This window comes from Pleurodeles waltl, chromosome 3_1 (assembly GCF_031143425.1).
Source record: "Pleurodeles waltl isolate 20211129_DDA chromosome 3_1, aPleWal1.hap1.20221129, whole genome shotgun sequence".
NCBI classification, from domain to species: Eukaryota; Metazoa; Chordata; class Amphibia; order Caudata; family Salamandridae; genus Pleurodeles; species Pleurodeles waltl.
The window spans coordinates 1,656,284,070-1,656,298,051 of record NC_090440.1 but is presented as its reverse complement, the minus strand read 5'-3'; the positions used below and the strand labels follow the sequence as shown (position 1 = coordinate 1,656,298,051).

Here is a 13,982-nt window from a genome sequence, read left to right as displayed (position 1 = left end):
TCCCTCTCTATCCCTCTCCCTCTCTCCTTCCCATCTCGTTATCAGATGAGAGAGAGTGACAAGACCGTGGGGGGAGCCTCAAGGACCCTGCAGTCCTAGCCGGCTCCCCAATCAGCTCCCGCCAAGCAAAAGCAAACAGCTGTGTCCTGGGGGGGGGGGGGGGGAATGACAGTCCCCAGGGCTATCTGTGGCTCCTTGAGGGAGGCTGCACGGCCCCCATCCAAATGTGAATTTAGCTCCAGGGAGGTGGCGGTCCCCGGGGCTGCGGGGGTCTGAAACGGACCCCCTTTCTTTTTTTTCATGTTTGCCCTGGGGAGGTGGCGGTCCCTGGACTGCGGGGGGCATGCATTCGCAACAATATACAATCAAGCCTCAAGGAGGAGGCGGTCACCGGTGCTGTGGGGGAACCACGCGCCCCCGCTTTTAATGCAAAATAAGCACCAGAAAGGTGGCAATCCCTGGGGCAGTGGAAAGCCTACGAGAGGGGGCTGTGTGTCATCTCCTTATGTTTTGTTAACTTTGCCCTCAGTACCTGGCCCACCTGGGGATTTCAAAATAAAAACAAGCACAGACGCCCACGCTTTGTATTTAAAAAAAAATAAATTGCTGTGACTTTGCAGCAAACACATTTTTTTAAAGAAATGCTTTTTTTGCCCTGGTTGGGTCCCTCTGAACCCCAGCACCAGAGCTAAGGGATCAGGGTGTCTCTACCCTGGCCCATTTCTTTTTTTCCCACATTTTTCATTTTTTTGTTTTTTTTTGAGGCACTTGGCTAAATCTGAGTCCCAAGATGGCTGCTAACAGTTCCTGCTTGAAGTGTTGGCTTCCAATCAGAGCTGTGCATTTCCCTGCATGAGCTCATCATTTTTCATGAAGTCTTCGGAGCCAGATATATATCTATATATATATATATCTATCTATATATATATATATATATATATATATATATATATATATATATATATATATATATATATATATTTGGATTTCCTTACATTTCTCAAAAACGACTGAACAGATTTACACCAAATAAGGGAAAGCATAATCTGCGTACAGAAAGCTAGCTTTCTGCCAAATTTGGTGTAATTCCGTCCAGTGGTTCAGGCTGTTGTCGTGTCTAAAGGTCCTATGGGAGTTAACATGGGAAACTCAACCTTTTTGATTCCCCCCAATCGCCCCCCCTGGTTTTTCTTGGCCCCCACTTGATGGATCACCCTAAAACATCCCGTGCCCAACAAGAATCAGCAGGGCATTTCTTTTGGAAAATTTTGTGAACAGTGCCAAGGATGCAGGCAAGTCAAAAAGCGCTTTTCTATGAAAACATGGTCCTAACTATAGCTACCTAGTGGCAACTGCCAATAGGTAATATACGTGTAATTTTTGCTCATATCACTGGTTTGCTTGTAGCTTATTGTTTGCATAAAATTGGAAAGATTTATTTTACAGTCCGCAACAAAAGAGTGGCACTTCTCTGTTGATGTTACTCATCTTTACTTATTGCTAAAGCAGAACGGGTGGCATCATTGTTAGGCTTCTTTGTATCTGTTGCACCATATTTTTGTTGTTGAAAATATTGTCATGACTGAAAGCAAGTATGCCCCAGTCTTGATCCAGCTTTTAATGTATTAATTTTCTGTTTCTTTCCAGACTGTGGTTTAAACGTTCACAAGCAGTGTTCCAAGATGGTGCCTAACGACTGTAAGCCTGACCTGAAGCATGTAAAGAAAGTATATAGTTGTGACCTCACAACCTTAGTAAAAGCGCACAACACCAAGCGACCAATGGTCGTGGATATGTGTATAAGAGAGATTGAATCTAGAGGTGAGGCACACTAAAGGTGATTAAGTTTACTTGGTTATTGTGTTTTTCTGTGGTGCTATGTAGAGCTAGCATGGGTTTGGGGCATTAGAGCTCTGTACATTGAAACACTTATTTCATAGTTGAATGTAGCAAGTAAACATCAACTGAATAAAAACCTAAATTACAGAGAAGGTGCAATGAATCCCTGGAGATAAGGAGAATAACCCCATTGGGCTACCCTATGTATTTTCCATCTTCTACGTTCTCAAACCTCCTCCTGATGTATCCTCTTCCTTCCACACCTTTTTCCTGAACAATTTCTTTCTCACGTTTCTTACTATAGCGCTATTCCCCAATTTCTCACTTCCCTCTTCTCTGTATGGTCACCCGTCCTCCTGCCTGTCCCGCCATCTGCTTTCTTTTCATTTTTAACCTATTCTGTCTTGTCTGTTGCTTCTATGTTCTACTCCCTACTGTCCACTCTTCATAACTATCAAACCTCTCATCCTTTTTCTGCTCCTATAAAGTGCTGTTCAACTCTTCCACATTCTTCCCATCTATCGATTCTGGTTTACCCATCTGTTCTACCACTCCACTCCCTTTTGGACAACTGTGCTTTTTTGGTATCATCTAATGGTTTTAGTGTTTTTTCAGTGTCTTTGTAAGGCTGGTTTAGGAAGTTGGCTCTGTATGCACTATTTCAAAGTAAGGAATAGTATGCACAGAGTCCAAGGGTTCCCCTTAGAGGTAAGATAGTGGCAAAAAGAGATAATTCTAATGCTCTATTTTGTGGTAGTGTGGTCGAGCAGTAGGCTTATCAGAGGAGTAGTGTTAAGCATTTGTTGTACACACACAGGCAATAAATGAGGAACACACACTCAGAGACAATTCCAGGCCAATAGGTTTTTGTATAGAAAAATATATTTTCTTAGTTTATTTTAAGAACCACAGGTTCAAGATTTATAAGTAATACTTCAAATGAAAGGTATTTCATGTAGGAACTTTAGGAAATTTGAATTAGCAAAATAGCATATACAGTTTTCACATAAATGACATATAGCTATTTTAAAACTAGACACAGTGCTATTTTCAACAGTTCCTGGGGGAGGTAAGTGTTTGTTAGTTTTTGCAGGTAAGTAAACCACCTACAGGGTTCACGTTTGGGTCCAAGGTAGCCCACCGTACGGGGTTCAGAGCAACCCCAAAGTTACCACACCAGCAGCTCAGGGCCGGTCAGGTGCAGAGGTCAAAGTGGTGCCCAAAACGCATAGGCTTCAATGGAGAAGGGGGTGCCCCGGTTCCAGTCTGCCAGCAGGTAAGTACCCGCGTCTTCGGGGGGCAGACCAGGGGGGTTTTGTAGGGCACCGGGGGGGGACACAGAAGTCATCACAAAAAGTACACCCTCAGCGGCACGGGCGGCCGGGTGCAGTGTGCCAACAGGCGTTGGGTTCGCAATAGAAATCAATGGGAGACCAAGGGGTCTCTTCAGCGATGCAGGCAAGGGGGGGGGGGGGTCCTCGGGGTAGCCACCACCTGGTCAAGGGAGAGGGCCACCTGGGGGCCGCTCCTGCACTGGAGGTCGGATCCTTCAGGTCCTTGGGGCTGCGGGTGCAGTGTCTTTACCAGGCGTCGGGTCTTAGAAGCAGGCAGTCACGGTCAGGGGGAGCCTCGGGATTCCCTCGACAGGCGTCGCTGTGGGGGCTCAGGGTGGCCAACTCTGGCTACTCACGGTCTCGTAGTCGCCGGGGAGTCCTCCCTGTGGTGTTTGTTCTCCACAAGTCGAGCCGGGGGCGTCGGGTGCAGAGTGCAAAGTCTCACGCTTCCGGCGGGAAACGTGTGTGGTTTAAAAGTTGCTTCTTTGTTGCAAAGTTGCAGTCTTTGGGGAACAGAGCCGCTGTCCTCTGGAGTTCTTGGTCCTTCTAGATGCAGGGTAGTCCTCTGAGGCTTCAGAGGTTGCTGGACCCAGGGAACGCGTCGCTGGAGCAGTGTCTTTAGAAGTGGGGAAACAGGCCGGTCGAGCTGGGGCCAAAGCAGTTGGTGTCTCCGTCTTCTCTGCAGGTTTTTCAGTTCAGCAGTCCTCTTCTTCTTAGGTTGCAGGAATCTAGTTTCCTAGGTTCTGGGGAGCCCCTAAATACTGAATTTAGGGGTGTGTTTAGGTCTGGGGGTTTAGTAGCCAATGGCTACTAGCCCTGAGGGTGGCTACACCCTCTTTGTGCCTCCTCCCTGAGGGGAGGGGGGCACATTCCTATCCCTATTGGGGGAATCCTCCATCTGCAAGATGGAGGATTTCTAAAAGTCAGAGTCACCTCAGCTCAGGACACCTTAGGGGCTGTCCTGACTGGCCAGTGACTCCTTGTTTTTCTCAGTATCTCCTCCGGCCTTGCCGCCAAAAGTGGGGCCGTGGCCGGAGGGGGCGGGCAACTCCACTAGCTGGAGTGCCCTGGGGTGCTGTAACAAAGAGGGTGAGCCTTTGAGGCTCACCGCCAGGTGTTACAGTTCCTGCAGGGGGAGGTGAGAGGCACCTCCACCCAGTACAGGCTTTGTTACTAGCCACAGAGTGACAGTGGCACTCTCCCCATGTGGCCAGCACCATGTCTGGTGTGTGGCAGGCTGCTAAAACTAGTCAGCCTACACGGGTAGTCGGTTAAGGTTTCAGGGGGCACCTCTAAGGTGCCCTCTGGGGTGTATGTTACAATAAAATGTACACTGGCATCAGTGTGCATTTATTGTGCTGAGAAGTTTGATACCAAACTTCACAGTTTTCAGTGTAGCCATTATGGTGCTGTGGAGTTCGTGTATGACAGACTCCCAGACCATATACTCTTATGGCTACCCTGCACTTACAATGTCTAAGGTTTTGCTTAGACACTGTAGGGGCATAGTGCTCATGCACTTATGACCTCACTTATGGTATAGTGCACCCTGCCTTAGGGCTGTAAGGCCTGCTAGAGGGGTGACTTATCTATACCTATAGGCAGTGTGGGGTTGGCATGGCACCCTGAGGGGAGTGCCATGTCGACTTGGTCATTTTATCCCCACTAGCACACACAAGCTGGCAAGCAGTGTGTCTGTGCTGAGTGAGGGATCCCCATGGTGGCATAAGACATGCTGCAGCCCTTAGAGACCTTCCCTGGCATCAGGGCCCTTGGTACCAGGGGTACCAGTTACGAGGGACTTACCTGGATGCCAGGGTGTGCCAATTGTGGAAACAAAAGTACAGGTTAGGGATAGAACACTGGTGCTGGGGCCTGGTTAGCAGGCCTCAGCACACTTTCAAATCATAACTTGGCATCAGCAAAGGCAAAAAGTCAGGGGGTAACCATGCCAAGGAGGCATTTCCTTACACTGGTTCATGCGCTCCATTGTTGCTTTACTTGTAAAGCACATTGACACACTCAGTGTAGAGTCTGGGATGCATTGCACTACAACAAAATGTTAAATTAAACACATATATAAGTCCACAATTCAGTAATTAAATTGGTAGAGGGAAATAAAGTTGTTTTTTAAATGTTTAAAGAAAGAACATCTCATTTGCCACTTGACACACACTTAACCAATGATTTGCACATCCATTTCTTTTAGCCCAAGCACCCTTAATTACCAGTAGTGTTTCTCAGGCATACAACACTATCATTGCCAACTCATGGAGTTTACTCCCTTTTCCACAGTGAAGAATTCAGTTTTGCCCAATTATTTTTTGGAAATTGGTTTTAAAGATTGCTTCCTAAAGATGCTATTTGGTACTAGCCGTAAGGAATATACTGTTTTAGAGCCATATTCTGTCAGCACTTCTTTCCTTCTTAAGGTATGTCCGTCTAGTGCGGAATTGAAGGCTCTGCTGGTAATTTGATTAAGAAGGAAAATACTTTCGAATGGTGTCATTGACCTTGTTCATTGCCACAGCTACTAGTTTCTGATAGGAAGCTAAGAGGAAACAGGAATATATAGTGCTGTGGGGAGCGGCTGCTGCAGTGGTCCAGCTTATCCCTATGAATACAGTCCTCCTGATGCCGTCCACTGATCCTGCTACATTTACCCTGGTCCTTTTGGGTAAGGTACTGTCCCTGAATGGGATAAGAAGATACGGCATCTGTGAAGTTAGCAGGACTATTTTCATGCAAGAGATTTCTGGAACAAATGCCATGTCTTACTAGCCATTGAATGTAAATTTAAATGTTGATGGGGTCACCAGAGCAGAAGTGGTTGAAAGTGGCAATCCAGCATATTGCAACCACAAGGCATATGTGCCAGCCAGAGGTGACTCTGACCTTGATGACTACAGCAGTGGGAGAAGCTCCTAGAGCCACTTTTATAGTTGGGATTTGTCTTCTTGTTGATACAGGAAAAAAAGAGGAGTTTGTGATGACTGCATATTCAGTAAGTGAGCAGTACTGATTTAACATTACCGCCATCACTCCTTCCCTCTTCATCCTGTTCCCAACCCCACTATCCAAAGCCATATGAGAACCACCTGTGAACAAGATACAGCCAGTGGCGGAGTATTAGCTACATTTAAAATTTGAAGTGGGTGCATGGTAAGCCTGGGGAATGGAGTAGACGAGTCTAGGTGAGCTCCATTCCTTTCCTGTGATAATCTAATGGCATTAACGCCCATGGATGCAACCCTGGGCGGCGACTGACAAGGGCAAGAGTCACAGTTTGAGAGGACCCCACAAACCCATTTTGGCCCTACAGGGGCAGCCAAAACCCCCTTGGCAACCTGCTGTACTGGGACTCGATTGGCCACATTCTAAGAATAGGCCCTTCAAGGAGTAGAGCAACAGTAACGTGCACAGCAGCAGTGGGTAGCTGTCACCCAAGGAGAGAGGCAAGAACGGCCTAGCGTGTGGCGGGTAAAAGTGATTACTATCACATGCCGACAAAGGAATTTAGTTGGTGGCTGCACACACCACCGCATTTGGTGCCGCGGTATTGGGTGAGGCCCCCAACGGTGGAGATACCGCAATCAATACAGGCAGCGACCCACATAACGTTGAAGTGGGGAGGTCTAGCAGCGAAAATACTGGAGACTCCCAGAAGAAGAATAAGGATGGCCAGCTACCTCTGCTTACACGTGGCTGGCCATGTGGCCACAAAGTTATGAGAGGGAGCATGTAAAGAAAATAGCCATAATTCTGTAGATAGTTTGTCTTTGATGATTAAAACATGTTCTTGATTTGGTATGTATGCATTCAGATGCATGCAAAAACATTGTTTACGTGATTTGTTTTATTTTTCTTGTTTAAATAGCTCTTTATTCTGATGGATACAACTACCTGTGGATTCCTCACCTAATGAATTCTCACAATGCGCCAGCATTCGACAGAAATTTTCTTCCCAGCTCTGCACGTCAACGAGGACGTCACTATTGCCCGACTCCCACGCGACTCCGTCTGACGTTATCGTGGAAATAAGAGGACCTTGCCGGCGTGCTGATGTCAGTTCCCTTTTTTCCGTGCCTTCGAAGCATAACGGTTTTTCTCCTGGCTCTTGGGGACCTACTGTTTCTCGAAGGTGTTACTTTGTTAAAATGTCTCCACCTCATAAATAAGGATTCAAGCCTTGTAGAGAGTGCGGGGGTCGTATGTCGGACCCACATAATGACTGCTTGTGGTGTTTGAGTTCCGAGCACGATGTGGAGGAGTGTGGTTTGTGTCAAAAAATTAACCCGAAGGCGCTCAAGGAGCGAGAGGCCAAGCTGTTTTTGGCCAAGGCTAAAAAGAAAGAGAAGCATAGACGTCGGAGGTCATCTTCTGATAAGTCCTCGAGGTCGCATAAGAGATGGCGTCAACATGATTCCTGGCATCAACATGATTCCCGGCGCCGTTCGGAGTGAGACCGATCCCGGTCGAGGTCACCATCTATTCGGCGTCGTCCGACGTGGGATGTCAGTCCGGTGACTCCTCAGCCTGCGAGCCCTCAGGCTTCTCCAGCGCCGTCGGTATTTGAGGTGGTCGAGCCTCACCAGAGTCCTGGCTTTTTGCCTGCAGCGCAGTCGTAGGTGCCTGATCCAGCGCCGACGCCGCAGGAGTAGCCAGCATTCCCGGCTCCAGGAGCGGATCCGGTGGCATTCTTGAATGCTATGTTTAATATCTTTAACTCCATGGCCCCTGGCGGTGCACTTGCTGGTCCCTCAGGTCCCTTGGCTTTTGGATTGGGTGTTCCTGCTTCATACAAGTCGACACCGTTCTTGCCCTTCTGTCCAGCAGAAGGTGCTGGTCCGGCGCTGGTGCCATTGGCGTCGCCGAGGAGACCTTCGACGCCGGTGGCTTCTGTGGATCCGGTGGCGCCGATGACTTCGCCACGAATCCAGTCGACGCCGGGGAAGAGAGCCTGGTTATCCATGGTGCCGATGGATCCGATGTCGGATGAATCTGGAGACCGGGGTGCGTCTCCTGGGCCGCATCAGCCGAGGTCGTCGACGTCGGCCAATTCTATGACGACGCCGTGGATAGAGGCCAGGCTGTGATCAAGAAGAAGGGCTCTGAGGCTTTTGGAGGAGCAAGAGTATAGAAGGCAGCTCCTGGAGGAAGGAGAGATCGCTGAGCTCCTGGGGGACTTTCAGGGTTTGGACTCTGTGAGTGGTCTCAATAGTTCCCCTGAGTGGGATCTAGCCTCTCCTGGGGAGTTTACTGAGGAGGCTGCCTCCTTCCATACGGTGATAAGGAAGGCGGCAGACTTTCTGGACCTTCTGCTACTGGCAGCTGAGGTAAAGACAAACATTCTGACGGAAGTCTTGCATCCTGCTTTGGCTGCTGCGGACCCACTCCTTCCGTTCAATGAGGCTCTTACAGAACCAATCCTGGAAGTATGGAGGAAGCCTGTATCTTCGACTCCTGTAAGCAGATCAGTGGCGAGAAGATATAGAGTGGCTCCTGGGGACCCAAGATTCCTCTCTCGGCATCCGACTCCGGAGAGTCTGGTGGTTCAGGCCTCGTGCTCCTCTCGTTCGGCTCCTGGTTCCTTCCCTGGGGCTCCATTGGACAGGGAGTCGAAAAGGATGGAGCAGTCTGCCAAGAAGTTTTTCTTCGTGCAGTATGACCCTTAAGTCTGCAAATGCCACTTGTGTTTTGGGCAGGTATATTCATGCCCTGATGGACGCGGCCAAGGCTGTGCTACCTGATTTGCCTCAGGATATGCAGGGTCTCCTGTCTGATGCGCAAGCCGCAGCGACTCAGGTTATTCAGTCGGGCTGGATACGTCAGACTCGGTGGCCAGAGCAATGGGCACATCCGTTGTCACCAGGAGACATGCATGGTTGAGGTCTTCTGGATTTTCAACAGATGTACAGATGACCCTGTTGGACTTGCCATTTGATGGGGACAAGTTGTTTGGTCCCAAAGCTGACTCTGCCTTAGAGCGCTTTAAGGAGAGCAGGGCTACTGCCAAGTCCCTAGGCCTGCAGGCTTCTATGACCACCCAGTTCAGGTCTTTTAGAATATTCAGGGGGTTTGGAAGAGGAACTTACTTTCGGGGGAGACTCCTACCGGCAGGCCAACAACTGTCTAGCCTTCCCTGTAGGTCCTATAGAGGATGGGGTAGGGTTACAATGAGAGGAGCCACCCAGCAGCACCCTGCCTCTTCCTCTTCCTCCGGTGGGGTGCAACAGGTAAAGCAGCCTTAGTCCTCCATCCATTGCATCCCATGCTTCTCCTTAAGGGGGAAGGCTGTTTCATTTTCTCTGCATGTGGGAGTTGATCACATCGGACTCCTGGGTCCTCAATATTGTGGGGAAAGGTTATGCCCTTCCTTTTCGGGTGTTTCTCCCTCCCATCCCTCCCCGTCCATCCTTTTGCACCGAAGACCATCTCCTGTTGTTGCAGCAGGAAATTCTAGTCCTTTTATCGAAAGGTGCAGTGGAGTTGGTTCCAGAGCAGGAAAGGGGTCAGGGTTGTTATTCAAGATATTTCCTGATCCCCAAGAAGGATGGTCGTTTGAGGCCAGTCCTGGACCTGAGGGTTTTGAATTGGTTCCTCAAACAGGAGAAATTCAAAATGCTGACCCTAGCGCAGGTGCTTCTGGCGTTGAACAAAGAAGATTGGATGGTGTCTGTCGACTTACAGGATGCTTACTTTCATATCCCTATTCTGAAGTCGCACAGGAAGTATCTCCGGTTTGTGGTAGGGTCGCAACAAAACCAGTATGCGGTCCTTCCTTTTTGGTCTTACTTCAGCACCTCGAGTCTTCACAAAGGTGATGGCGGTGGTTGCAGCAAATCTCAGGAGGAAGGGAATATCTGTATCCCCCTACCTGGACGATTGGTTGATCAAAGCCAAGTCTCCAGAGCTCATGCTGCATCACCTGCAGATGACAACCTAGTTGTTCGATCTGGGGTTTTCGGTAAACGTGCCCAAATCTCACCTGGAGCCCTCTCAACGCCTCCTGTTCATTGGGGCAGTACTGGACACAACATTGAATCGGGCCTATCCTCCGCCTCAGCGGATTCAGGACATTCAGGCGTTGATTCCAATGTTTCAAAGTGGAGCGGTTGTTCCAGTCCTCAAGGTCCTTCGTCTGCTCGGTCTCTTTGCTTCTTGCATTATGTTGGTCACTCATGCTTGCTGGCACATGAGGGCTCTTCAGTGGTGCCTCCGCAGACAGTGGTTTCAGCACAGAGGGGATCGCGGGGCGTCGAGAAAGATCTCCAGGGACACTGCAGCGGAACTACGATGGTGGGCTGCAGACGGCAACCTTTCCCAAGAAAGGTCGTTTTCGCTACCACCACCAGTGGTCACGGTTATAACGGATGCCTCCACTCTAGGGTGGGGAGCTCATCTGGGGGACCTGGAAGTCAAAGGTCATTGGTCTCCTGTGGAACAGATGTTTCATATCAATCTGTTAGAATTGCGGGCGATACGTTTGGCTCTCAAGGCCTTCCTCCCTTCCCTTTGCGGTCAGTCGGTTCAGGTCCTGACGGACAACACTACCTCGATGTGGTACATCAACAAGCAGGGAGGAGTAGGGGTCGTACCTTCTTTGCAGAGAGGCTCTGGTCCTGGGCACAGGATCATCAGATTTGCGTAGTAGCAAACCATCTGGCCAGAGTTATGAACGAACGTACGTGCAGACAGTCTCAGCCGACACTTCTCGGTCGATCACGAGCGGCGTCTCCATCCAGACCTGGTCCTTCACATCTTCCGGATGTGGGGATTTCCTCAGGTAGACCTCTTTGCCACTCGGGGGAACGCGCACTGCCAGTCATTCTGCAGCCTCCAGTATCCGGTGCAAGGAGCGTTGGGGGCATGTTTCAGATGTCCTAGTACGGCCAGTTGCTGTATGCGTTTCCCCCATACCCTTGATTCCTCGAGTTCTGAGGAAGATTCGCCAAGACCGGGCCCAAGTCATCTTAATAGCTCTGGATTGGCCAAGAAGGGTGTGGTACTCAGACCTTCTCCAATTCTCACTGTGCCCTCTGCTTCGTCTCCCTCGCAGGACAGATCTCCTCTCACAGTCACAGGGGCAGGTTCTACACCCCCACCTCCAGAACCTGCACCTTCATGCCTGGAGATTGAACGGGGCAATCTGAGTTCCTTTTCTCACCCGCCAGAAATGGTGGACGTTATTTTATCTGCCAGGTGACACTCCACCAAATCTATCTATGCTGGCAGATGGGCAAAATGTATTGCTTGGTGTGGAGAGAAGCAAATTGTTCCTTTACGGGCCCATTTATCGGACATTTTATTATTTGCGTTGTCCTCGGCGCAGAGGGGTTGTGCAGTTGCAACTGTTAAAGGCTATCTGTTGGCACTGTCGGTCTTTCTGTGCCTTCCCGATCAACCCTTTTTATTTTAGTCCCCTAAAGTTATAAGGTTCTTAAAGGGTTTTACCAATAGGTTTCCTCCCACTCCGTTTATTATGCCTCAGTGGGATTTGAATTTAGTTCTTACATTCCTGATGGGTTCGCCGTTTGAACCTCATAGCCATCATGTCGGCTAGGCAAGTGAGTGAAATTCAAGCGCTTAGCGCTAAACCCCCTTTTACTTCTTTTCATGCGGACAAGGTGGTGCTGAGGACCGGGGCGGTTTTCCTACCAAAGGTTGTTACACCCTTCCATTTGGGGCAATCTATAACGCTCTTGTCTTTCTACCCTCCTCCCCACCCATCAAAAGAGGAGGATAGACTGCATCGGCTTGACCAGAGGAGAGCTTTAAGTTTCTACATCGAGAGAACGAGAGAGTTCCGGGTGGACGATCAGCTCTTCATTGGCTACGTGGGGAAGAAGAAAGGCAAGGCTGTCTACAAAAGAACACTGTCCAGGTGGGTCATTCTTTGAATAAAAAGTATGTTATTCCTTAGCAAAGAAGGTTCCTCCTGCTGGAATTAGAGCCCATTCCACCAGGGCTAAGTCGGCCTCTTCGTCCTTGGCTAGAGGTGTTCCTGTGGATGAAATTTGTAAGGCCGCAACTTGGGCTTCCCTCCATACTTTTGCAAAGCATTGTTGCTTGGACTCGAAGGTTAGGAGGGATGGCCATTTTGCACGGTCCGTGCTGCAGGATTTCTCGGTGTGACCATTCAGGCACCCGCCAACGAGTGCGGTACTGCTTTGGGACTCTATTCTTTAGGTGAGGAATCCACATGTAGTTGTATCCATCAGAAGAACAAGTTACTTACCTTCGGTAACGCCTTTTCTGGTGGATACACTAGCTACCTGTGGATTCCTCACGGTCTGCCCGCCTCCCCATTACCTGGTTGGTCATACCAAGATTTCCTAGGGTGAATGTATATTTCATTGTATATGTATATGTATATATATGTACATATATGTGTGATATATAGATATTTATATTTGTATATTTTACTGTTTTTATTTTATTAAATATTGCGTATTATATCTGATTGATGTAGTCATGTAAAATATGTGGTGTCAGATGATCACCTGTTCGCCTCAAAGGCACGTAAAAAATGGTGAAAACTGACATCAGCACGCCGGCGAGGTCCTCTAATTGCTATGATGATGTCAGGCGGTGTCTCGTGGGAGTCGGGCAATAGTGCCGTCCTCGTCGACGTGCAGAGCTGGGAAGAAAATTTCCATTGAATGCTGGCGCATTGGGAGAATTCATTAGGTGAGGAATCCACAGGTAGCTAGTGCATCCACCAGAAAAAGCGTTACCGAAGGTAAGTAACTTGTTCTTTGTACTTACATTTTATATTACTATCACAGAGCACAGTCATATAACTGAAAACAGTATGAAGAAAGTGTAGCCCCCTTAAAATGACCTGTGTTTCTTAAGAATTTATAAAATATAAACAGTCCTGGGTGCTTGAAGGAACAATGAAATTAAAGGAAAATGCTACTATGTTTTGAAATCTGATAAATGTATTATTTTTATAATAGGCCTCAAGTCTGAAGGTCTCTACAGAGTTTCGGGATTTAGTGATCTTATTGAAGATGTTAAAATGGCTTTTGATAGAGGTATGTTTTCTCCAAAACTTGCTTTTCATTTGTGATTGTTTTGAATGTACAACATAGTTTACCTTGTTGATTCTGGTATTTAAGTTTCATTTTAAAATTAACTCTACTAGGACCATTCCAATGATGAGGACTGAGTAATCCGTAAAAATGACGAGTCACGTTAGAACTGCACAAGATCTGATCAATTCATGTAACCTGTTTGGGTGCTTTTCGCCACTGGATTAAGATCTTGGTCTACAAACTGAAGAAATATGGGTGATTAAGGCACAGTGTAATCAAGAACCCCTTTATCTTGAGTTTCCATTCAGTGAATGTGTTGTGACTAATTTAAAAATAGATGCATACCTATTCAAAGATCTCAACCAACTCATAATTTGCACACTGAACAGTTATGATAAGTAAAGAGACACTCTACCCTAATTGTGCCAATAGCAATCCGCCAAATCTCCAACCCGGGTTTAATGCTTCACTATGCTAGTCTAGAGTTATTGCAATGTGAGTTTCAGCTGTGCTTTTTTTTAAATAGGATACACTTTCTTTCTATTTGTTGGAGTCCAGGCATCAAAAGCCTTTTGATTGAAGGCTCAAAAGTATCAGTTCCAATGGTGGCAAATACAAGGCCAACTTAGTATGCAACTGATATTTGATGAATTGTAACCAGTACTGCTGGCTACCATTGCGTTTAGCTATGCAAAATACTAAAATCTGGAATTGCGGTTATATTCTGAAAATAGCTCTATTTCACGTGACCAAAAAAATCAAATAGTCA

The 13,982-nt window shown here is 47.8% G+C and overlaps 1 protein-coding gene across 1 annotated transcript in view; it reads left to right on the top strand.

Annotated features, from left to right (window-relative positions):
- The window catches only part of CHN1 (chimerin 1), a 300,327-nt gene that overhangs the window by 241,894 nt on the left and 44,451 nt on the right, over nt 1-13,982 (top strand). Inside the window, exons 9-10 of the mRNA XM_069225390.1 lie at nt 1,648-1,821; nt 13,136-13,213. Of these exons, the coding sequence (XP_069081491.1) occupies nt 1,648-1,821; nt 13,136-13,213 (252 nt within the window). The remainder of the gene's footprint in view (nt 1-1,647; nt 1,822-13,135; nt 13,214-13,982) is intronic.